The sequence below is a fragment of the Boleophthalmus pectinirostris genome, unplaced genomic scaffold (genome assembly GCF_026225935.1).
Source record: "Boleophthalmus pectinirostris isolate CB_2022bp ecotype Guang Dong unplaced genomic scaffold, ASM2622593v1 HiC_scaffold_8, whole genome shotgun sequence".
NCBI classification, from domain to species: domain Eukaryota; kingdom Metazoa; phylum Chordata; class Actinopteri; order Gobiiformes; family Gobiidae; genus Boleophthalmus; species Boleophthalmus pectinirostris.
In genome coordinates this window covers 18885182-18911032 of record NW_026571515.1, presented here as the reverse complement: position 1 = coordinate 18911032, position 25851 = coordinate 18885182, and the positions used below count along the sequence as shown (strand labels likewise).

Genomic DNA, 25851 nt, shown 5'->3' with positions numbered 1-25851 from the left:
CGTGTCAGTAACATTACACGAGCTCCAACAAAGGCCCGGACTGGAGTGCACTTGTTCTTCTCTTGTTCCCTTTCATCTTCCCATGTCCCCTTCTCCTTTTCCTCCTCCTCCTCTTCCCTCACTCCCTACCTCCTCCCTCCCTCTCTCTCTCCCCCTCACCCCGGCCTGCCTCGTTCATCAGGCCCTTTATTGCCTCTGCAGTGCTCTTGGCCTCGCATAGATCTGCATAGTAATAGGCGGTTAATTAGCTGCAGTAGCCGTAGCCCTGTGCTCTGGTGATGGTCCTTAGCGGAGAGAGCTCACCTGGCCCACTCCTCCGGCCCGCAGGCGCTCTTCAATGGCATGGATTCGTTCAGTCCCACTGTTTCTCCCTTTACAAAACTCAAAGGGTGTGTTAGATTAGAGGACCAGTGTTGGCTTTGACTCTCTGTGCCTTTGTGCTGTTTGAGAGATGTAAAATCAGTGTAATATCAGAGTGTGTTATTTTTAGTTTTATTTAAAGTCCTATATGGAGTGAATGAATAATGATTTGTAACGCGCCTTTGTGACATATGTCTGTGAAAAGCTATATATGAATAAAAAACTTACTTACTATTGCGCAAAATTGATTCTTCTGAGCTTCTGTTTTATAATGTTATTACCTCCTCAAAAACATACCTGGATTTGTTTTGTTTCAGTCACACATGTTTGAGTAACCCATTATTATTAGTCTGTCTACATCTCCAAAAGCAAAAGGAGAAACTGAATTTGTCAACTGGACAAAAGTTAATTTGGTCGAATACATTTTGCAGCTCATCCATGCTGTTTCTTCAATTCTTGCGAAATGTTTTCGACCAAATAAACTTTTGTCCAGTTGACAAATTCAATTTCTGCTTTTGCCATGGATACTACCTGGACGACTGAGGGGTTGTACACACATCTCCAAAGCACAAAATGCTCCGTTCCACCTTGTTATTTCATGAAGTAGTAGTTTTCAAGTTAATAGCTTCCTTTTACCTTTAGTTCATTGGAGAGCAGAAATGATCCAAATGACTCTTGTGAAGCTCAATGGAGTTTAAAAACACAGTGGAGCACTTGTATTACCACATGACATCTGAAGGTGGAGTGTGTGAGTGTTTTCTGCTTGAAAAAAGAACTCAGCCTAAATATGCAGGGTTTATGTGTTACCAATTTGTGAATGAAACAGAACATAACTGCGGGGATGTTTTTAATGAGGAAACAACATTATAACACAGATCAGAAAATAAAGCGATATCGGCCCTTTAAAGATACACGATGTAACTTTTCTGGTGGGAGGTTGTTGTTGTGTACAATTGCACTTTTTTGTGTAATTCATCTGTTTTTAGTGTTTATAGGGTGACCATGTTTACCATCTGTCCAGGGACTGCAGATGAAAAATAGCCTCTCTGGCTAATTATGGTGCATTTACAGAAATGTTGAAATGTACACTGTCCCTGTCCAAAAAAAAAAAAAAAAAAAAAAAAAAAAAAAATATAAAATATATATATATATATATATATATATATATATATATATATATATATATATATATATATATATATAATATGATATTATATAATAATAATAAAAAAAGGTTTGCCACAAGCTTAGTGATGTCATTGCTTTGCCAGGAATGCTCTAGAGATTATGGTTTTCAATGTATATCCATCTTGCCTTTATTGAATTACAGACATTTTTATTGGTTCATGTACTTGGTTTAGTATTGTCACCTGCTTGTCTCCATGGAGATAGATATATGTTGTGCTATTATGAGATGGTGTAATCCTTTTATTTGTCCACGAGTGGTTCAGTGTAGAGAAGGTTTCATTGGTGGTCATCTGGACATTTCAACTCTCACCCAGGAGCCATTTTCAATTGATGGAACTGGCTTGAACCTAAGTCCAACCCCAAAATGGAGGAATTTCAGAGTGAAATTTGTGCCATTATGTGCAACATTTCAGGCACAACAGTATTTAAAGTTGAATGAAAGTGAATATAGTTATACAATACATCTCTTTCTAAATACTCTCCCACTACTGGTCATCTTGTATTTTCAGTATCAGTTCACCAGTTGGACTTCTTGCACCCTCTAGTGGTGTTTTGTATACTGTAGAAAATATATACTTGCAAAAGCAGTAGTATTCCTAATTTACAAGTTAGCATGCACGTTTGACTCTACCAGCATACAGACATCCTCGTACTTTGTTGTCACTACATTTACTACACAATGTACTTAAACCAGGCAGTGTGTTGTGTCAGGCGCTGTCTCTTCCCCTCACTGCTGTTTTAAGACTGTGATATTCTCCGTGCTCACCTCTCCCTCTCTCTCTCTCTCTGGACTCCTCAGGGCAGTAAAACTAAAGCACAGTTATTACTAGCGCCGCGGCAACATAAAGCTCCGTATTACAAAGTACATAGCACTCTCCTTTGTCGTCCCCTCTCGCCTCCCTGTGTCTGACCTCACTGGGGGGAGCTGTAGCCTTTTGCACTGCTCAACTCATATTAGCACACAAGTCTAAAGCTCAACAAACTATAGGCCAGCACAGGAGAGACGGAGCAGCCGTTTAGCCCGTGCTACAGTTTTTTCAAGACCTCGATAGAGATATAACTACATATATAAATATAACGATGCAATATTATCACGATGTGCATCTCAGGGTATTTATTGCGATATTCTGAAGAGGCAGGGTAATAGATATGATACTTTTTCCTTCTTAAAGACCTTGACATGGCTTTGGTGTGAATCATTACTGTCGTAACCTCAAGAATAAAGCTATAAAGTATATTTTTTCATGTTGTCTGCACTGAACTGATCCAAATTTTTCACTTAACTTTTCTGGTGGAAGGTCCGTCACCCACTTGTCTCCATGGACATGTTAATTGCTTGACATTAAACACATCTATCTTGCATTTATTCATTACGAGTGTTTCTATTGCTCAAAAATTCCATCTGCGAATAGGGTTGTGTTTCCCCAGATCTGACCTGCAATGTAGCTATAATTGTCTCCCTTGAGATCAACAGGCTTAATTTTCACCATTGAATATTCTAGACAAAGTAATAACATCTCCATGGAAACAACAAGGTGGCAGACCCTCCACCAGAAAAGTTGCACAGTGCACCTTTAATTAATCACAATTTTATCAAAATTCAGTCATTTATATGCCATTAGGTTCTTTTTTCAGACCAAGAGTTTGTTTTCATACCTGACAGTTTCGACTGCTCACTAGTGGTCTTCTTCATAGTGGTCACGTGATGTTGCTGTGACTTGTCCATTTAGCTGATTTATAAAGGTTTTGTCGCTGTCTTCCTACTGGTGGAGCATCTGCAGTCTGACTTCGTTAGGACAGCATCCCCTGTGTGTGAGAGTAAAAAAGCCCCCTCGTCCTGGTTCATAGTCGGTAGACAGTCGAAACTGTCAGGTATGAAAACAAACTCTTGGTCTGAAAAAAGAACCTAGTAACATAAATGATCAGAAGACTCAATTAACCTCACTGGACCATTCAGCCATTTGTAGTTGTCAGTGACCAACATGCAGGAATCACAATTTAACTTTTTTGAAAACTATCTTTTCAGATAAGACAAAATCGAATCAAACTGTTACTGATAAATATAGTATTGCTCAAACTGCTAATTTCAAAGGAGCTTCTAGAGAAATGTAACCCCAAACCTACACCACGGCAGTGATTCAGTGGTTAGAAAATTCATCCAACAACCTGAAGGTCGGAGGTTCTATTCCAGCGCAGACCAGTGCATTCTGTTGTTGTGTCCTTGGGCAAGGCATGTAACCTACTCTAATGGTGGCTTGTCAAAGCCTGATCCCGTCAGATCTCAGAAGCTCAGCAAAGCTTGGCCTGGGTGGTACTTGGATGGGAGACCACTGGGAATTGCAGGTGCCACAGTGAGGCTCCAGTCACAAAAACTGACATTGTGTCTTTAAGCACTTCACCTGCATTGCCTGGTATGAAAGTGGTGTATGCGTGAGTGATGGTGGTACTCAGAGAGGCCGATGGCGCTGATTGGCAGTCTCGCTTCTGTCAGTCTGCCCCAGGGCAGCTGTGGCTACAATAGTAGCTTACCACCACCAAGTGTGGAGTGAACAAACAACAACTGTAAAGTGCTTTGGGTGTCTTGAAAGGTGCTATATAAATACAATGATTCATTTATTAATTAAAACATTATAATCATTAATGTAGTGTCTACCTCAGTCTACCTCTGGGCAGATGTTGCTACAGAAGTTTTGATTGACTCTTCTCACTCCTCTCTGTGCTATAATGGTATATTTATAGTCTCAGAACAATAAAGCATCTATAGCTTTTAATAATAGCGTATAGTATTTCAACCCATAACCTCCCCATATGCATTTGCACAGTTTTCCCAGCGCTCATATGATCTCACATATAGCTGTACACTCCACCATTGCACCGACAGAACCACCTCCAGGCTAGCATCCGACGGCTACGCTCTACAGTAACAGGTGCACTTTTATTCCACAGATCACACAGCAGACAGACGGCGCAGACTTGGCACAGCAAATACCCCGCCAGCTATTTACATACACCGCCACCATATTCGGAATTAGCATTAAAAAGAGCGAAGGAAAGTTTAATTGCAGCAGGAGGAGGAAAAGGAGGAGGAGGGCTGATGGAGAATGGATTATAATTGAACCCTGGCCGCCTAGAGGTTAGCGGCCCCCTACCTCACATCCACAATGACCATTACAATATGAAAGGGCTCCAATCAAACGCCTGAAAAGAACCACTCCAGGGACGTAGCTACCCACACGCACTGTCAAGAAGGACTCTCCACTCGCCACGCTCATTCCAGGCCCATGGTTACCGCCTACTAAAGTTTCAACAAGGTGAAGTGGGCTACAAGTTAACCAATGACATTCTGACCCCCAGGATAGTTGTGATGTAGTTGGAGAAGATGTGTGAAGTCTGGTGTGGTGGACTAATAATAAAACGGATAGCTTGAGTGGCTAGGGAGGAAGTTTCTTTTCTCTTTTTTTATATAAGAGTATATTTGTTCAGTTTTTTTTTCAGAGCACCGAAATGCTGTTCTCTGTAATTTGTATTTGTGGCTTTAGCTTTTGAAAATGATACAACATGCACTGTGAAAAATCTTTAATTTTTTAAAACAAATATATTCAGTGCTGTGCCAAATTTAATTTAGGATAGTATCAATTAACATATTTTAAAGTGGCATCCATCTTTGTCTTCAAATGGTCTGAAAGAAATAGTGCAAATATACAAAACAGAAATGTTGATCATTGATTGACTTCATTAATTAGTTAATTTGGTTATTATATAAACATCACAAACACTTTAACAAATGTCTGTTTAGTCTCCAAAGGTGCATTATGTAACTTTTGTGGTGGAGAGTGTGCCACCTGTCTGTCTGAAATTGGAACGGCTAATGTTCTATCTGCAGACAATCAGCTGACACCATCAGACCAAGTTACCGGTCAGATCTGTGGAGAGGTGAGCCGGCTCACATTGTGAATACTTGATTTTCCAAAGTATCTTTTCAGCCATAAACACACCTGTAATTGAATAAATGCAAGATGCGTTTTATGCCATATTGTAGAACATTGTTTCCATAGACTCGGTCGTGACCCTCAGGTGGGTCGCAAGATATTTTTTTCGGTCACCTTGTCACGATGTAGGTCTGCAATATACATATACATACATCTCCAAACACTCACCCGCTCCTCACTTTTTTTGGCAGGATCGCATTGCCTAACCAATTTTCTGTGGGAAACACTGATTACTTGTTTTCATTGTTTAAAACTTGTGTAATACTAATTGTTCAGAGAGACACGATCACTCAGTCAGTCAATAAAATATCCCCTTTAATTTTCAATAATGGTCAAACATTTATTTTGTGATCTACGAATAATGTCTATTGACATGGGTCGTGAAGGTCTGTGACTTTTAAAATATGGGTCCCCAGAAAAAAAGTTTGGGAAACACTGCTGTAGCGCATTCAAAGCAAAGCAATAACATCTCCGTGAAGATGAGCAATACTCTCAAAGTTACATGCAGCACCTTTAAGAATTGTATATGCACCATCACCCATTAGTAAAATGTACAAATTCATTTTATTCTTGCATTGAATCATTTGGCAAATTGCTTAAAACCCGGAATAAACCCTTGTAACATCAAACAAGCCAAAAGAGTGAATTCCACAAAAACATACGCTTTCTGTTGGACCTGTGGAGCACCAGCCATGTTATTTCAATTACCCGGATACAGTAGGACCCAGAGATGGACTGTTTTATTGGGCAATTTTCCACTTGACTGGTTGTAACAGTTGACCAGCAAATGCATTTAATTCAATAGTGGTCACATTTATAGCCATTTACCCCAATGGAATCCACCCAATGAAACTCAATAGGGCTTTAACAGCAGAAATAGCAAGGATTTTGGTTACTTCAACCTGTTAATACAATGTGCCCAAAACAGAATGTGAAAAAAAGGTCGTATATTACACAAAATTGACTCTTGTGAGCTTTAAGCCAAGTTATAATGTTATTACCTCATCGAAACTATACCTGGAGTTTTGTTTTATTTCATTCACACATGTTTGAGTAACCCGGGATTATTAGTCTGTCTACATCTCCAAAGCTCAAAATGCTCTGTTCCACCTTGTGATGTCATGAAGCTGTAGTTTTCAAGTTAACAGCCTCCTATTACCTTTTGTCCTGGTCTGAAATTATCCAAATGATTCAAGAAAAGGTGCAAGGAGTTTAAGAACTCAGCCAAAATATGCAGGATTTGTGTGTTAAACATGTGTGAAAGAAACAAAACACAACTCGAGGTACTGTGTGTTTATGATGAGAAAACAACATTATAACACAGATCAGAAAATAGCGTAATACGGGCGCTTTAATTAACAACTATCTGATAACTCGCTGTATATTTTTATGAAACCTCGCCATTCCTAATTAACTTTTATGAAAGCGAGGGTTGATATTTACAGACTGAACTTTGAATCCTCTCTTAGACAATATAGCGAGCCCCCTAAAGAGGAAACGTGCTAGGCTGGGGCACGGTATAACTTAATGATGTATGCATATCTGTGTTATTGCTCGCAGCTTTATTGGACGGAACAGAAAGGTGGCTATTAATAGAGAGGACCATGCTCCCTTTATATCTCCTTAGACAGAGCATCGCGAATAGCAAACTTGGGTCCAGTGTTAATAGCAGCACTAAAACACCAAAGGCTACCAACACATTTAGCAGAAATGAGTGTGCAGGTGCTCCCGGCAGCCTCCAGGAGGACCGCAGTCAGAGTCCGGATAGAGAAGTAGGAATGGAATTATGAAAAGTATGTTTTTTTACTTTTGTAACTCATAACTGCAGTACTATTGGAAATGTACTAGAGCAGGAGAGGTTGGTAAGAGAACAGTTTTGAAAGTGTCGTTTTTTTGAAGGGTTTTTTGACTGTGTGATGCCAGAAGATCTTGGAAGCTAAGCAAGAGTAGTAGGAAGTAAGATTGGTATTATGAAACTCATAACTGCAGTACTCTAGGAAATGTACTATAGCAAGTCAGATTGTTAAGAGAGTTTTGAAAGTTGTCATTTTTTGAAGGGTTTCTTGAAGGTGTGATGCCAGAAGATCTCGGAGGTTAAGCAAGAGTAATAGGGAGTAGGATCTGTATTATGAAAAGTACTTTTTTTTTTTTACTTTAGTGACTCATAACTGCAGTACTATAGGAAATGTACTATAGCAGGTCAGAGAATGTGTCATTTTTTGAAGGGTTTCTTGAATGCATGATGTCAGAAGATCTCGGAAGATAAGCAAGAATAGTAGGAAGTAGGACTGGTATGATGAAAAATACTTTTTTTTAAACTTTAGTGACTCATAACTACAATACTAGGGGAGATTGGTAAGAGAACAGTTTTTAAAGTGTAGTTTTTTGAAGGGTTTCTTGACTGCATGATGTCAGAAGATCTCTGAAAAGAAGCAAGAGTAGTAGGAAGTAGGATTAGTATTATGAAACTCACTCATAACTGCAGTATATAGGAAATGTACTATAGCAGATTGGTTTTGAAAGTGCTATTTTTGAAGAATGCATGGGAAAGTACATTGATTAGAAGATGCTGCCATATGACCTCGATAATGTACAGTACCAGAAGATCTCGGAAGCTAAGCAAGACCAGGTAGAGAAGTTGGTTTTGAAAAGTACTTTTTTTTTTTTTTTTACTTTAGTGACTCATAACTACAGTACTATAGGAAATGTACTATAGTAGGTAAGATTGGTTTTGAAAGTGCTGGTTTTGAAGAGTGCATGGGAAAGTACATTGATTAGAAGATGCTGCCATATAATCTTGATAATGCACAATAACGGAAGGTCTCGGAGGCTAAGCAAGAACAGGTAGAGAAGTACTTTTTATTTATTTTTATTTTTTTTTTTTTACTTAAGTGACTCACTCCAGTACTATAGGAAATGTACTATAACAGGTCAGATTGGTAAGAGAACAGTTTTGAAAATGTTTTTTGAAGGGTGCAGACTTGGGTGAAGACTTTCCTATGCACCCTTTAAGTACAGTAAATTGGTTAGAAGTTAGTGCCCTACCACATCTGAATGCCAAATACTGTCAGATCTCAGAAGCTAAGCAAAACCAGGTAGAGAAATCAGATTGGAATTAGGAAAAGTACTTTTTTTTTTTTTACTGTAGTGACTCAGAACTGCAGTGCTATAGGAAATGTGTCGTGGTAAGAGAACATTTTGAAAGTGTTTTTTGAAGGGTGTGTGGGGAAATAAATAAGCTGGTTAGAAGTTACTGCCATACCACCTCAAGAATGCCAGATACTGATCCCAGAAGCTGAGCAAGACCAGGCCTGGTTGGTATATTTGTGGAAAATGTTGTGTTCTTAGGCAAGACACTTCAAGCACCTATGAATGTCCTGAGTGATAAATCATGGAGTGATTGAATAATGCAGTCCAAAGCATCATCTTTGAGTGCCCAATAAGTTCTTTATACATCTTATGCAATAAGGCTGTGCAATTAAATTACTTTCGATTTGTGTGTGAAACGATCTCCAAACTCATATAACCGAGTTGAAATGATTTAAGCTTAACAAAGATTTTATTAATTTATTTTTTTATATAAATAAGTATATTTTATTTTATTTTTTCAATATAGATTGTAGAACATCTGGATATACAGCTTATTTTGGATACATGTATGTTTTTCTATGCCTTATTTCATGTTCAAAGTATATTTTATTCCTTTTATGTTTTATACATCACAAAACTGCTCTAAGGTTCATATTTGTAGCCTACATTTATTTTCAATTTGAAAGTTTTGCATAAATTATCAATAACAAAATGCTTTTTTTGAGAGAGAAATGCTGAATGAGTGCATTGTGCAACTAAAAAATAATCGTTTGAATAATCGTAATTTCTATATTGACCAAAATAATCGTGATAATGATTTTTTCCATAATCGACCAGCCCTAATATGCATTTTAGTTTTTATTGTAGACTATTTCAATGTTTGAAAACGGGAAAAATGCAATAATGGAACAAATGCTTTGCTTCATTTTAGATGGCATTGCAATATTCTGTAGGCCAATAATATTTAATACAGACGAGGGAAGCTAAAGGTTATAGTTAAAATGCAGCTTTTTGTTGTAATAAAGTGAGCTCGTAGGTCTAAAATAGAAATAGACAGGTTTAACATTGTGAATTTTGTTGAACATTTCAGGGCAAAATGCAATTTAATCAATAGGAAAAACTGGCTCTTGCCCCCAACTGGGACTATTATTACGTTTTAGAATCTGAAAATCATCAATGACATCCTTTTTCACTCTTGAGTACTTGATGTCCATTTATGATTCACTGAAGTTGATTTTGAAACACAAATATGGTCTAATAAGTTCATCAACTTAAAAATACACACTTTTTGACGTAAATGATGACAGATTCTACACTTGGAAAACCTTTGCGCTATAAAATCTATCTAGCTCTATCTGTAAACTTTGATAATGTATCTTGGTTCATTACACACTTTGAAATCCATCTCTCCATCATAAAATCTGCTCTGTTCTCTCCTCTGATTGAACACATTTAATTATACATCTATCCACACCTTCACTGACCAAAACCTCTCATTTCCCAAACACAGTAGCTCCCCTTTTGTCGCCTGCCCATGCATAACTTTGTTCCATCGATCGTCTGTGTTCCGAAACAAAGCTCGGGGAAGATGAAAAGCTTCACGACCCCTCTTGTGCTTCTGGGCTTGGCTAAATAGCAGGGGACTTTATTGACCACAATGCAGCAGTCACTTACCCTGCGCTGCGCATTGACATCTCCACTGTCAGACCAGCCAGGTAACCCCCAGGACAAAGCTCGTGCGTCAACACAACCATGACGACTATAGTTAGGCTACTCCCTACATGCTACTGTGTATTGCGTGGACCCAGAAAGGCTACACACTCTGCAGCTGCTACTTGGAATCGATACACCCCAGGGTTAATAGTGAGAAAGGAACTGGCTGGGTAGCTTTACTAACAAACATGGGACTGTTAGCATAACCCTAAGTCCACCGGCTCCCCGCGGAAATCCACTGGCATTGATTAGAAACACTCCAGTAGATCACTATGGGGCAAAACATTATTGGAACAGGCTGTAGAAGAGTTAACCCTCAAACCGGAATAACCCAAGGACAACTGGATAAGGGAATGCAGGGATTAACACATGATTTAAAGGGGAGTTTGTGTAGTGTAGCAGCGGCTTAGAGATTTGTTGAAGTACAGAATATGTATTACGCTATTTTCTGATTTATGCTGTAATGTTATTTCTTCATCACAAACATGCCTCGACTTGTGTTTTGTTTCATTCATACAAGTTTAACACACAAACCCTGCGTATTTAGGCTCGGTTATTCGCTCAAACAGAAAACATTTGGATGATTTCAGCCCTGGAATTGCCAATCTCTATTTAACAAAAGGCAAAAGGTTGATGTTAACTTGAACTTACCGCCTCATGTCATCACAAGGTGGAGTAGATGATTTTGAGCTTTGATTTAGATTAATGTGTGAATGAAACAAAACAGAACTCTGGGTATGTTTTTGAGAAAGTAATGACATTATAACATGGCTTAAAGCTCACAAGAGACTGTTTTGTGTAATTAGGACCTTTAAGGAAAAGTATCTAACCCAACTGGCCCAGCTGTGGAAAAGTACAAAAGCAGCCAGTGGCTTCATTTACATGCAACTAGATAATTATGCATTATGCGTAAAACTGGATTATAGGCTTGCAATTACTGGTAACACTTCAAAATAATTGCACTATTTATTCATAATGATCAAATATTCAGGCATTGTAACTACTTTTGTGTTTAGAGTTTGGGTATTAGTCAAGTTTCTAGCTTGAATCATTCCTTATACACTTTTTTTTAAATTATGGAGTTATTTTAAAATGTTACCCTACCATTTTTATGACAGCACTTTCAGTCTTTTACATTTTGTTTTCAATATTTGTCTCTGAAATATTAGTTTGCTGTATTTTTTTTTAAGAAATACACAGATGTGGAGGATATTCTAGCTGCTAAATTGAAATCAGAAAAGATTTAGATTTTTTTATGTGCATAGCAATAATGTTCAGTGCATATCTATTTATTGGTCCAGTTTAGTTTCCATGTGAAGTCCCAGTTTGGATGTGGTGTATTTGAAAGTGTGAGAATGCACCCTTTAGTGTTTTGTCCAAAGTAGATTTAAAATTTGTCATTGCACGCACTCTCACGCAGTCCAACTGGCATGTGCTTTCTCATAGGATTTTACATCCCTTTGAAGTTTATATACCTCTGTCATTTTTCTGGGCTTAAATATAGTATAGAAAGTCTGTGGGGCACTGATTAGCACAAAAAAATAAAAAAATAAATAAAACTCCCTTCCTTGTATGGAGAGTCCCAGTGTCCCTTTGGGATTGTGTGAGAGCTGTGTACTGTAGTGGCAGTGGGCTGGAGTCACTCTGTGGGAGGAGGCTGACTCACTTTGAAGTGAACTGATTAGTGTGTCATTACAGCTCACTTATGACAAGAGCTGCTCAACAATGCTGTAAATGTATTTTGTGTAATTGATTTTAGATATACATGTCGTTTTTTTATGATATTAAAATCATATTCTTTATTTAGATGCACTAAGTAAGTTTTTTGCATCCATAGAGATGTTGCTTTATAACACAATGTGGTGTTAATCATATCTATCTCCCTGGGGACAATACCAGACACCATACTGAGGAATATTCAAGGCAAATGAAACATATTTAATGTCATACATTAACTGGAATTAACTGGAATTCTTAAACCTTTCAAGTACCACCTTAGAAAAACAAAAATAAATCTGATTATTCCTGACTAAATATGGTTTAAAACATGGGAATCCATCAAACATTTTTATTTATTTTTTGACAATAAAAATGACTGCAATTAAAGGGAGAGGATCATTATGTTATCCCATAGATAGTTGCATGCTCTTACGCTAAAGAGTCAAAGATATATATTTTTTTCATTTGTACCAAAATTACTATGCAGAATGTGTTACAGATTCAGAAAATAAAACTGAAGAACGAAGTGAGTACAGAGCAGTGGGCGTATGCCAGTAGGGTTGAAAATGGGAGTTGATCGGCAAAATGACATCTTGAAAATAAGCGATTAACCAATGCTTAAACATGCAAACATACATATATATGTAAAAAAAAAAAAAAAAAAATGCATACAAATCACTCCAAATACAACTTCGACAGAGTAAATGGTGAGGGGAAACAACTATAACATGGTTAAAAGCTCCGAAAAGTTGATTTTCCGAATAGGTTTGCTTTAACATGGAAAAAGAAACATAATTTTATACATTAATGCAGAATATTCCAGGTACAGTTTTTAGTAGACAAACAGGTCACGGACCCCTTCATCAAAAAATGTACATAGTGCACTTTTAACAGACTTGCTTTTGCTGTTGAATTCACTCTGATGTCCATATTTGTTTTGTTGCAGATGTTTATCCTGTGTGAATGGAAACTTCCCGTGTCACTGGTGCAAGTACCGGCACATGTGCACCCAGGACGCCAGCGACTGCTCCTTCCAAGAGGGCCGCGTCAACACCTCTGAGGTACACCAGCAACTTGTGATTATATAAAGTGCGGTTATATAAGACATATTCACAGATAGTTCTCATTAAATTGCTGGATACAGAATGTCACTTCACTCAGCACTGACACTGATTCACACACCACATACCGGTCCCAGAACATTGCCGAGTCTGCTCTGTTTACACTTAATCTGACATTTCTCATCATCATCTCTCTACATCATTTAAGCTGAATGGGACTGGAATGTAATCATGTAGAGAAACCAGGAAACCAAGCTCTTGTAACCAAGAAAATCAAACTCGTAACCAAGGAAATCAAACTCGTAACCAAAAAAATCAAACTCATAACCAAGGAAATCAAACTCGTAACCAAGGAAATCAAACTCATAACCAAGAAAATCAAACTCATAAGCCAGGCAACCACGCGGTGATGACATGCTGGGTCTGTTCTACATGTACCTCTGTAGTGGAATGTTCAGTAGTTACCATGGTGACTAGGGATGTAACGATATCCAAATCTCATGGTACATTAATATATTATTATGTTAGTGCGATATTTTGAAGAGGCTAATATAATTGTAGATGGGACTCTTTTTTGCTTTTAAAATGCCTTGACAAGATTTTGGTGTGAATTATTTCCATCATAATCTCAATAATTGAAAATAAATAAATAAATAAATCTCTTCATGTGTTCCCTATGCTGTTGCTACTATAAAACCTGCATTTAAGCAAAGGAACGTGTGATTCGATATATTGTGACAGCTCACGATATTATTGTGAGACTTTTGACGATAGGATATCATGATATGTTGGTTATTGTTACATCCCTACTGGTTATACAATGCACAAATAAGCAAACACAGCCAAAAAGTTTTAACACAGTCTGAAAACTCAAGAAAAAATACAAAATGGATTTAAACATCACATCTTCTGAAGCCTGTGATTGATTTGAGCAGTCATCGTCTTGTTTAGGTGTTTGATTTTCAACAAAAAGGTGACTGTAATCGATAGAGCACAAATCATCTCATCTGTTCCAACCAAGTCAGCTTTTTCTGGTCAGATTGTGTTAAAATAAAGCTCTGATTAAGTCTAACTTGAGTGACAGAGCGAACAGAGCAGTGCTTTCAGTTAGCATCACACCCCCAGGGAATATTGATGACATCGCCTGCAAAGTATGAGCTGGAATAATTGGCCCTTTTTCCCATCTGGGATAATGACATCATCACATTGTGGAATCTGAAAACCTCCAATACAACGTAGGTCTATGCGGCGACAACGTTGTGATCTTTAAGCCAGCAGTCTCGGGGGGCTAAACAGTGACAAATGCATTCACTTAGAAACAGTCTGTATGCAAATGGTGGTGGGGGCTCGGTCCTAAATGTTAGATTTGCATGAAAAGTCTCGCTGGTCTTGGTTGGAGGCTTGGATCATTTTCATTGTTTGTCCCACACAATGAGAAAACAAATGCACTTTTGTCACTGCAGAAAGTGGATTCTAACAGCGTCTCCCTAGGCTTGGGTTTACTTGTATTAAATTTTGGTATATAACTTCAATATATCTCATTTTGAAGCTTCACTGCCTTACTTTGTCAACCAGGCGTTTGGGATTTTCAACATTAACATGAAAAACTGTGAGGATCTGCACACACAATATTTACACACAAACCCAATGTAAAACTCTACTATTGTTAACGTTAAAGATTCTATATCAGGGATCTCCAACCATTTTCCTCTTGTGAGCTACCTTTACAAAACAAAAATGCCACAGAGCTACTCATTGTAAGAAAGAGGGCAAGCCTTTGGGTACAGTTAGATGCCTTAAAACATAAACCATTGTCCATTTATTAGTGCAGTTAGTAAAGTTGGGCTTCAAAATGATACATGTACATTAGTAACAGTCATGCAATTAACCAAATTAGTTATTCAGCACATGGTATAATTCCGAAATTCCTGGGTAAGTTACTTGGAAGGGGGTGGAGAGCTCCTGGTAGCTCTCGAAATACAGGTTTGAGACCCCTGTTCTATATCATGCACCAAACCATGACTGCAGCAACTGTAACTCATTTAGTAAAGCAAATGACTCAAAGATCAAGGGTTCACTTTTAGCTCTCATGCTCTTGTTGTGTTCTTGGGCAAGACATCTAACCAGCGATTAGATTAGAGGTTTCCTTTTGGTGTATTGTGGAAGCAGAAAAGAAATCTACTATTGCCATTACTACTACTTAAAGCTGGTTTAATCTGATTATTTGAAGTAGTAACACATTGTTGATATCCATACACATTATTTTTTGGACATGTATATGGCTTTAGATCAGGGGTCATCAAGCTAAGGCCTGCGGGCCAACTCCCGCGCTCCATGCCCCTTTGACCGGCCCCCACGCCCCTCTGTCCCCCACCACTTGAATGTCATGACCTATTTTTTTTATTACTTTTTGTCAAATAACAACACATCTGCATTTTGTATTTTGTTAATTTTTTCAACTTTAAAATGATATTTATATGAAGTATTTATATTTAAATAATTATATTATGTATTTACATTTGCTGCTGAATTTTCATCACCTGACAAGCTCGAGATCAAACAGTGACAGTCAATGCATGTGCAGAGTTCTGTAGTGCAGTTAAGGACAAGTTTAGGACACTAGTAAAGACCACTAAATATGTGCCAGGAATTATGTGTTGAAATAGTATTGTGGATGGCTGTGCCAAGCTAGTAATTTCTACTACACAATGAGGTCTGCTGGTGGTCATTTTGGTCTGGGTCATACAATTCTGTTATACGGCCGACCCGACCCCGGCCCTCCATCACAGTCAGGAGCGGAGCAATAATGTGGCCCCCAAAGAAAAAAGTTTGGCGACCCCTGCTCTTTTTTTTTTTTTTTTTTTTTTTAGATAGTGAAGCCCAAGCACAGCCTGTCAGAGTGCAGCTTTCAGCACTAACTTCACGGGATGATGAGAAATTTAAATAATTTATTATTATCTAAAGAGAGTGGGCAGCCTTCAAATTTTGAGGATTTTTATATATTTTTTTAAACAATATACCCAAGGTTTAATGTGAGCTGTCAGGGTAGAAGTAGGCGAGGTAGAGGTGCAGTGTTTTCCGTTTGAGAGAAGAATTCATGGTTTATGTGTTAAACATGTGAATGAAACAAAACAAAACTCCAGGTATGTTTTTGATGAGGACACAACATTACACCATAGATCAGGAAATAGCATAATACAAACCATTTAAATATAATTGCCCTATATGATGTTGCAATGTCATCTGAGACCCAGTATTACTATCACCAAATTCTTCCCAGTTCACATCGCTCCGGGCACCTCACGTGAACTGCTAAAGTGCCTCCACATTGTACAGAGGTTGCCCAGATGTCTTTGTCGGCACGCTCTCCTCCCGTGTTTACCTCTTCATTCACGTTTATGCTAATGTCCCGCGCAGATGTTAGCCGTACTAGCCTGTTTGGTGTGGAGACGGATCGGAGCTCGCTGTCACCGCCTGTCAACACGTTACACCCCTGTAAACATCCGTCCTCATCTCGTTACCAGTGCCGCACACCAGTCCACGCTTTGATTCATTTCGGTTGGCCGTGTTTCTTTTTTTTTTTTTTTTTTCTCTCTTTCTCCACACTTCCTTTGTGGCTCCAGCGTTGCCATGGTAACCTCTTCACTTTGAATGTCAGCCTGTTTACGGAGCATTTCGATTCCTCTCGTCTTTACATTGAACACAAGAGGTCGTGTTCAGAAGTCTCTAGGATTCAGATCATGATTTGACGTGGAATGATTGTACAGTTTTTGGGAAAAAAATAAATAATAATAATAATAATAAATGCATTTTATAACCTTGTAGGAATCCACAAAATCATTATAGGGTCCACAAATTTGCCATGATCATTTGGGAGTATGTTACCCCTTATAACACTTCTGAATACAAAGATATCAGAGCTCATATTATGCAAAATTGACTTTTTGCTGAACATTGTTACATCATTATAAACATACCCTGAGTTTGAGAAAAGCTACATTATTAGTCCAAGTTCAAAATGCGATGTCTTAATTTGAAATGCTTTACTGTACAATAAACTAGAATAACATTAAATTGTTACCTTAAAATCGACTTTTGTTTTACCCTTTGTTCAGATGAGATTGACTTGAAGTGGGTATCTTCTCGTACACAAAGACGTGAAGAAGTTTCAACAAGGTTAGTTTCAACAATAGCTTCAAAGTTTGGCAAACAAAACAAAACAAAAACAAAAGATTCTACTGAAAGTGTATGAAGTTTAAAACACTTGATGATGAGTGTTTTCAGTTTGAACGAAGAGTAAAGTCTAATAAATTTGGAGTATTTGTGTGTTAAATATCGAAATAACATGGATATAAATAAGAAGAAATAGCATAATATAAATCCTTTAACCACAAAGCAGCTCAAAACATCAGTAAATTGACACTGATAGCTGAATTCTACAATAGAATCCTTATCTCACGTTCACTTAAATGTTAAACTATTCATGGGCCCAGCTCATGCATGCTGCCATTTTAAGGACTATTCATGCTGCAAAACCCATAATATTTGATTTTGAATTGCTAATTGCTATGGTAATGATCAAAGTTGTAATGTCATACTAATATATCAATGAAGTACATATTATAATATATTATGGAGTATTAGAGACTGGAGACAGGTTTAAGAGTCTCCTGTCTACACTGTTGTTTGGGCTTTGGTAATGCGTCTTTCTCATCACGCTTTTATCTGCCCCAGCCCTTGATTTTGTTCCAATTTGCCAGTTCGAAGCCCCCGCTGAAAGCAATATTGCCCATCTCCGCTGCTTGGAAAAGTTCCCCCCTGTGTCATTAGTAGTCGGTTGCCAAAGTGATTGAATTCACACTACACTGGTTATCTTCCCAAAGGCATTTGTCATATTTTCTGGAGCTGACTTCACTTCATATCTGATCATATTCTCGGAGCTGGTGTGAATCCAAAACAAACTTCACAACTCAGAGGTGTAAACAGAGCCGGTGACCATCGTGCGGGAACTAGTTGTACTCACGTGGGACTATGGGTAAATACTGGACAACTGGTGTTTATTTTACTATGAAACTATGAAATTAAATGAAGTTTGACAAGTTATTTCTTTTTTCAGTCTTTATTCAAAGCATTTTGGAATAATAGGTTAAGGAAAGGTTGGTTTATCTGCCATTTGTAGTTAAAATGAGCTTAACATGAGCTCACTGGACGACTTGTGTTTATTTTACTATGTAACTCAACTTGGATACTTTTTCCAGACATATTTTTATTCATGGCTTTTGGAATAATAATTTGATTTAGTTTTCTTTGCAATTTGTGATTAAATATGTTCAATGGAGAGTCTCCCACCTGCTTATCTCCATGGAAATGTTATTGCTTTGTCTAGAATGTTCCATAATATTGATTTAACACATTTATCGCAACGGAAATGAGGAGACTACGCTACATTACAGTTAAGATCTGTGGAGAGTCACCCCTATTTATAGAGAGAATTATTGAATTTTTAAGGAATAGAAACTCATACCACTGAACATTTCAGGCAAAGCAATAACATCTCCATGGAGACACGTAAGTAGCAGAGCATCCACTGGAAAAGTTGCACAGTGCACCTTTAAAAACCACATTGGAAAACATTTGCCAAAAGCTCAAAGTGCTCCATAAAAAACATATATATATATATAAAAAAAAAACACAAACTTAAACACAAAGCAGAAGTATCAAGAAATGTGTTGTCACTGTGAAATAGAAAGATTAAATTGATAACATTTCTCAAGAGTCTCAGAGTGCATTCTTCAAGCCCATTACAGCTGGTGGGAAGAACCTTTTAGCACGGCATGTCAGATTTTGTGGTTAAAAACTGGATCACCACTGCACGCACAGTACTCTTTACACAGAACTATCCAAATGTGTTTAACTTCTGAGAGCATCATAAGAGTCACGTAAATATAAGGCCTACATAGGGAATTCCATCACTAGTTGGTAAATGGTAACTTTTATATATATGGGCTAGGACTTTTCTACCTTCAAGGCACTTAGAGCGTTTTATATCAAGTAACCACTCACTCATTCGCACACTTTCACACAACCTTAGGAGTAAAGTGAACTCTCTACCAACTGAGCTATACTATTACTGACATTTATCCAAGATTTACTTTACTGCAGAGACAATATTTTGACAATTCTATGCCCATTTTCTACTAAGTTGGAAAGCCAGTGTTAAATGTTTGTATAGCTTACATTGCATATTCTTCAATGAATACTCAACATCAATGTTTTATCCTTGTATCCTTCTTTAGACTACATAGCTAACATTTTGGTAGTTAAAGATCTTATATTACTCAAAATTGATGCTTTTGAGCTTCAAGCCATGTCAGAATGTTGTTTCCTCATCAAAAACATACCTGGAGTTGTGTTTTGCTTCACTCACACGTTTGAATAAACCCGCTTTATTTGTTGTTCTACATCTCCAATGTTTAAAATGTGCTGTTCCACCTTGTGATGTTATGAAGTTGTATTTTTATCAAATTAACAGCATTCTTTTACCTTTAGTTCAGTAGAGATTGGCGATTCCAAGGCTAAAATGATCCAAATGATTCTAGTGAAGGTGTATGGAGTTTAAAAACACAGTATTACCACGTGACATCACAAGGTGGAACTGAGTGTTTTTCCATTTGAGAGAAGAACTCATTCTAAATATGCAGGATTTAGACTTAAGACTTAGACTTAGATTACTTGGACACAAAAGCTCACACATCACATTATATTGCAACAACACAGAGTAAGAAAAATATAACAAAATTGTAATAAACTTAGTAAGTATCAATAAGAATTGCATTACATAAATATATGTACAATAAGTTAAAAAAAACAAAAACTAATATCCTAATATAAATACAGTATATCTCAGTTATATACAAAAGGTAAATGTGTGAATGAAACAAAACACAACTCCAGCTCTTTAAACACAACGGAATCCAGGCACTCCAAAGAAGTAAAAATTGCATGAGGAAAAATGTAGTTAAAAGGCCTTTATTTAGATGGTCAAAGCCAACATGTTTCAACCAAACTGGTCTTCATCAGGGCTTAGTTAAACACAGGGCATGGGTGTGGCCTTTAAGTAAAACACACTGACCAGTAGAGGTAGACAAAGCAGGTGCTAGAGCAGCAGCACAAGACATGGCACAAGAAAAAAATATCTATATACACAATACACCTACACATATACATATATACACGTGCATAATAATAATAATAATAATGCAAAACATATGAGTGTATGAGAAAAATATGAAACAAATATGAAACAAAAAGAGCCTGTCAGCCTACAGTGGTCGTACACATAGCATTTATTAAAAAAAAAGACGGATCAAAATCCTCATTCAGACCTGGATGTTCACATGCTCTTAATTTATGAACCCAAAAAGCTTCTCTTTGATTTAATATCTGAAGTCTATCTCCACCTCTTGCCAGTGGTTTCACATGTTCAATACCTTCAGTGCGAAGCAGAGTCATTGGGTAGTCCTGGTTCTTAACCCTAATCACATATTTGTGCTCAGATAAGTGATCTCTCATACGCCTTTTACTGCGGCAAATATAGAAAAAAACGTCTGGACAAGTCCAACACAGACGATATATAACATGAGTTGTGTGAATGATCTAATGACAACTCCAGGTCTGTTTGTGATGAGGAAACAACATTATAACATAGACCAGAAAACAGTGTAATATTTGTTTTCCTTTTTTTTTTTTTTCCACTGTAGTTTACGATTGAACATATCCTGGTGCATAGCTAAATCTTCTTGCTTCTTCCAACAGACAGTGTAATGACTAATGTTCAACGTGTCGCGTGTTTAAGTAAATGTAATTCTCCGCTGTCACTCGCCGCATGTGTAAATATCTATAAATCAGCCGTTGCCGTGACAACAGCGATGCACAGAAGAGGCGTCCAGGCAGAAAATTAGCACGGCACTGGAAAAGGCCATCAACGCAAATGTGCACCAACTCACAGACAATAAGATACAAATTTAGAAAGAAACAAATCGGACGCGCTCGGATGGACCTGACTGTTAATCCAGAGTAAAATGGGCGCACTGCAAAGCCCCAGCATCCAATCACATTAGTGTAAATATACAACTGTTAGGATAGGACACAGCCAGGAATACAAGTCAACACTAAAATGTTAAGATTTCATTTGAGTTGTGTCTACAGTTCTGTGTCCGTTCAACCGAAAAATAGAAGTTATTTCCATTGTGTTTACATTATCTTAGGCAATGAAATGTCCATAGGGAGAGGGAAGAAAGTACAAGTACAATTTCAGTAATTGTAGGAGTCACCATAGTAGTAGTAGTATTAGTAGTAGTATTTTTATTCATTTTTATTTGAGCATTTGAGTGTCATGTTTCATAAAACATGAAGTATAAGTAGTAGGGATGCACTGATATTTTCAGTTATGATGCTGATTCAGATACTGTAGTTTTAAGTATCTGCTTTACATTTACATTTTTAGCATTGCTATAGTAGCATTATAAGTAGTATAAGAACAAGTATTTAAAAAAAAAGAAAATAATAAGAAAGCATAGCCCAAAAGAATAAAAAAAGCATAGCCCAAAAGTAATAGGCAGAAGCAAGGTGCTTATAGACACAGGAGGTGGTAGTAGCTAGTAGCAGTAGTAGTAGTAGAATCCAGTTACGGCTATGCAACTACACAACTTCAGCTGAAAAGATGATATGATGTTGAAATACGAGAACTACATTACACATAAATTTGTTGGCTGTACCATATGTTTTAGTTGTAGTAGTAGTTAGTTGTAGTAGTAGTGGTAGTGGAAGTAGTAGTAGAATCCAGTTACGCTATGGAACTACACAACTTTAAGCTTAAAAGATGATATTTTGAAATGTTTAAATATGAGAAATACATTTGTAGGCTGTACCATATATAGTAGTAGTAGTAGTAGTAGTAGTAGTAGTAGTAGTAGTAGTAGTAGTAGTAGTAGTAGTAGTAGTAGTAGTAGTAGTAGTAGTGGAATCCAGTTACGCTACAACTTCAGCTCAAAAGTATCAAAACAACTTAAATGGAAATGTCCCTTTTTGTTGTGTTTTCTCATTTCTGCATACATCCAATTATGTTATAAAAGAACTACCCAATTAAAGGTGCACTGTGTAACATTTCCAGTGGATTATCTGCTTGTCTTCGTGGAAATGTTATTGCTTTGTCACTACGCTACGTTACAATTCAGTCCTTACTTGCAGAACGGATGCATTTTTGAGCAATAGAAACAACCTTAATGAATAAATGCTAGATGGATATGTTTAATGTCACACCGTGGAACATTTCAGGCAAGCAATAACATCTCCATGGAAACAAGTAGGTAGCGGATCCTCCACCAGAAAAATTGCGTAGTACACCTTTACGTTACCAGAGAAGAATTTTTTTGGAATATTGTAATTGGAATAAGCAAGTGTAGCTTTTAACCCTTCCATTTCTAGATGGCCTCTTCTTTTCTTTTCTTTTCACTATAAACACAGAGTCTAAAACAAGCCCAAAGCAGCCAGCTCTATGGTGACTGACAGTAGACCACCCGCCTGCTAATTAACCCATCCATTCATTCTGCATGTTTTTACTAAGGATGTTTCATGTCCCCAAAATGAATTAATGGCGGCGATGATTGACAGCTGCAGAGTAATGGGCACAGATGGGAGCTCTGACAGGAGAGTGAAGTGCGCGTTTCTGCTTTCTCTTTTGTGCATTTGGGTGTTCAAACGCTACAATTTAAGCTCACTCTTGCATAGCGCCGCGTCCCCTGGTTAATAAGGGAAAACAAAGGAATACAGATAAAGGCTGGTAAACACAGAGGAGCACTTTTAATGGCCGTTAAGTGCACGAGAGCGGCCTCTAAGTGCCACACCGCGCGGAGAGGCAGTGGAGATTAGCGCGACTCTGAAGTAGAAGCATTTGGAGAGGGGCTGTTTTCGTCGCTTGCCCGGTGAGGACGGAGGGGAGAGGTGGAGGGGTGGGATGTTTGTTGTGGAATGTCAGGTAAAAGTTTCAAAGCAAAAATTTCCATTTATTTTTCAAATTAGGTATTCTGTTGACTAAAAATAGCCTTTAGAGGTCCTGTTTTGATTCTTGTGAACTTTAAGCCATGTTATAATGTTCACACTTGTTTGAGTATCCCTGCATTATTAGTTTGTCTATATCTCCAAAGCTCAAAATGCTCTGTTCCACCTTGTGATGTCATGTAGTTGGAAGTTTTCAAGTTAGACCAATCCACACTAGTATGCATTCGAGTCGTTTTCGTTACGGATGCAGTGTTCGTCCACACTAATCTGATGAAAAATGGCTCCAGAGACGGAACTATCTGGTGCCGCAAGCTCCCACGAATTCATCTGAGTGCGGCTCTGATGCAGCACTGTGTGGACGCCTGAAAACGTTGAGGCGCTGACGTCACTGTGACTTGCGCCTTCCTGATTCACTGGGTTTGTGACATCGGTCATGGAACACTATTGCAGAAAACAGTTTAAATAAACTATAGGACAAATGAGAAACAGCGTAGCTAGAACTACTTACTAGAACACCGGTCCAAAAAAAGACAGTTTTTACACTTGCCATCTTCCTCAGCATGAAAATGGGCTGCTGCAACTTATTAGCGTTTGAGGCGGTTTCACGTCAAAAGGTGAAGTATAGTTCTATAGGTCTATGACATGCAGACGTATAATCTCTGAAAAGTTTAACATGAACCATCTCCAACGCGATAGAAACAGAGCAGACTCACCAGCAGCAGAACACCCCTCTGTCACAGAAAGAACACTTTCCACTGAGTAGTGTCCTTTTTAGTCCGACAGAAGCTGAACTGCATCAGGGCACAAGGAGCGAGAGCTGTTTTTTGAGTGCTTAGTTTATGCAAATTAACCATGCGGTTTTAACCTTCATTTCTGTAAAATGGAAACAAATATGTGCAAAGTTGTGTGGACAGGGAAGGCTTGCGGACACAGAAACGACGTGTGATACTGTGATTTGTTTCAGCATAAACATAGCCCTAGTTCACTAGAGATTAACAGTTCCAAGCCTGATCCAAATGATTCTAGTGAAGGTGTATGGAGTTTAAAAACAAAGTAGAGCACTTCCTGTATTACCACATGACATCATAAAAGTGGAACAGAGAAGAACTCAGCCAAAATATGCAGGGTTTGTGAGTTAAACTTGCGTGAATGAGACAAAACACAACTCCAGGTAAACTTTTGATTAGGAAAAAAACAATGTAGATCAGACAGTGCATGGGCCCTTTAAATACACAGACGATATCCTTCAGTCGCTACCTTTTTTTAATCTCCGATAACTTTTAACCTGCATTGAGCAATAGTGTTTTCCTGAACTTGGAGTAATAAAGTTTGCTACAGCGCCTTTAAAATTAAGATTTCTTTTCACAAACGAATACACCAGTGGCAGTTCTTATTTTTGTCACCAACATTATGCAAAGAAAGTACAAAACTAAACTTATGCTTTCATGTTGATTGCATTGTTCCATATTGTGTGCCCTGAGACAGCGCTGTCCTGATGCATTCATTAAGATGGTGGCTCTGTGAAGCCTGTGCGAGCTTTCAGAGGCAGAGCTCATTATAATCTTGGCCCCATTCGGCATTAAACTGTTTATTTTACTATCAGCCCCTGACCTTTTCACTGCAGAATGCTCTGTTGTGACTCACGCTCCCACATATTCTCAACTATCTTTCTCATACTTCTGTCTTGAGCTGTAGTTGATTAAAGAAGTTCTTGGTTGACTTAAGACATGTCCTGCAAAAGCTGTCTAGACTATTATGTATTAGGGATGCGCCAATCCATCTTTTTTTTTTCTTATCATGTACCTTTTATTTATGACTCAAGTAACTAATGAACACCATGTAAATTTCTGGGTCGAATATACAACCAGTAAATTGTGTTATTACATCGGTGTATACTGTATGTCCAGCCAGGATATCGTTATTAGATACTGATATCCAGCAAATTTTGTCACTATTGGCACTGATATTCAAAACCAGTATTGGACTGGTGCATCCCTAATCACAATTACGCATGTCTATGTATCTGACCCAAACTGCACTGAAAAATTACACCTGCTTGAGAGTTCATGCTAAAACAACTATTTATACACAGAGGTAGGTAGTACTAAAACTAGTGTTGAGTGTTGTAGTTCTCAAGACCGGCCTCGAGACGTTTATTTACGCTCTTGGTCTCGTCTCGGACTTGACCGTGTATGGACTCGGTCTTGTCTCAGTCTTGAAGGCGTTTGGACTCGGTCTTGTCTCAGTCTTGAAGGCGTTTGGACTCAGTCTTGTCTCAGTCTTGAAGGCGTATGGACTCGGTCTTGTAAGTGCTTGGATTCTGTCTTGTCACAGACTCGAGGTCTGACACTCGACGAGTGCGATCATATTTCATTACGGCCGCTGCTGTTGGCAATAAACTTCTTACCGCGACATGTGGTTGAAGTTTGCCTGATAAAAGAGCACAAATGCATTTGTATTTGTCACGATGTGCGTTTGGTAAATGTGCAGAGGCTGGTAAATACCACTGTAAAACCAGTAAGGGAATGCTACTCCAGTTAGGAAACAGGTCTCAAACTGTGGGTGAGGGTCCAGAAAAGGGCCACAGAGTGTTTCAGTGCAGTACAGTTTGCTTGGCTTATTTTAGTCCTAAATGAACATTAATCAGATCAAATGGAGATCTCTGCGGTCTT

General features: G+C 38.0%; 1 protein-coding gene across 1 annotated transcript in view; it reads left to right on the top strand.

Moving 5' to 3' along the window:
* The window catches only part of plxna1a (plexin A1a), a 519677-nt gene that overhangs the window by 303989 nt on the left and 189837 nt on the right, over positions 1 to 25851 (top strand). Inside the window, exon 9 of the mRNA XM_055165879.1 lies at positions 13006 to 13120. Coding sequence (XP_055021854.1) covers positions 13006 to 13120 — 115 coding nt within the window. The remainder of the gene's footprint in view (positions 1 to 13005; positions 13121 to 25851) is intronic.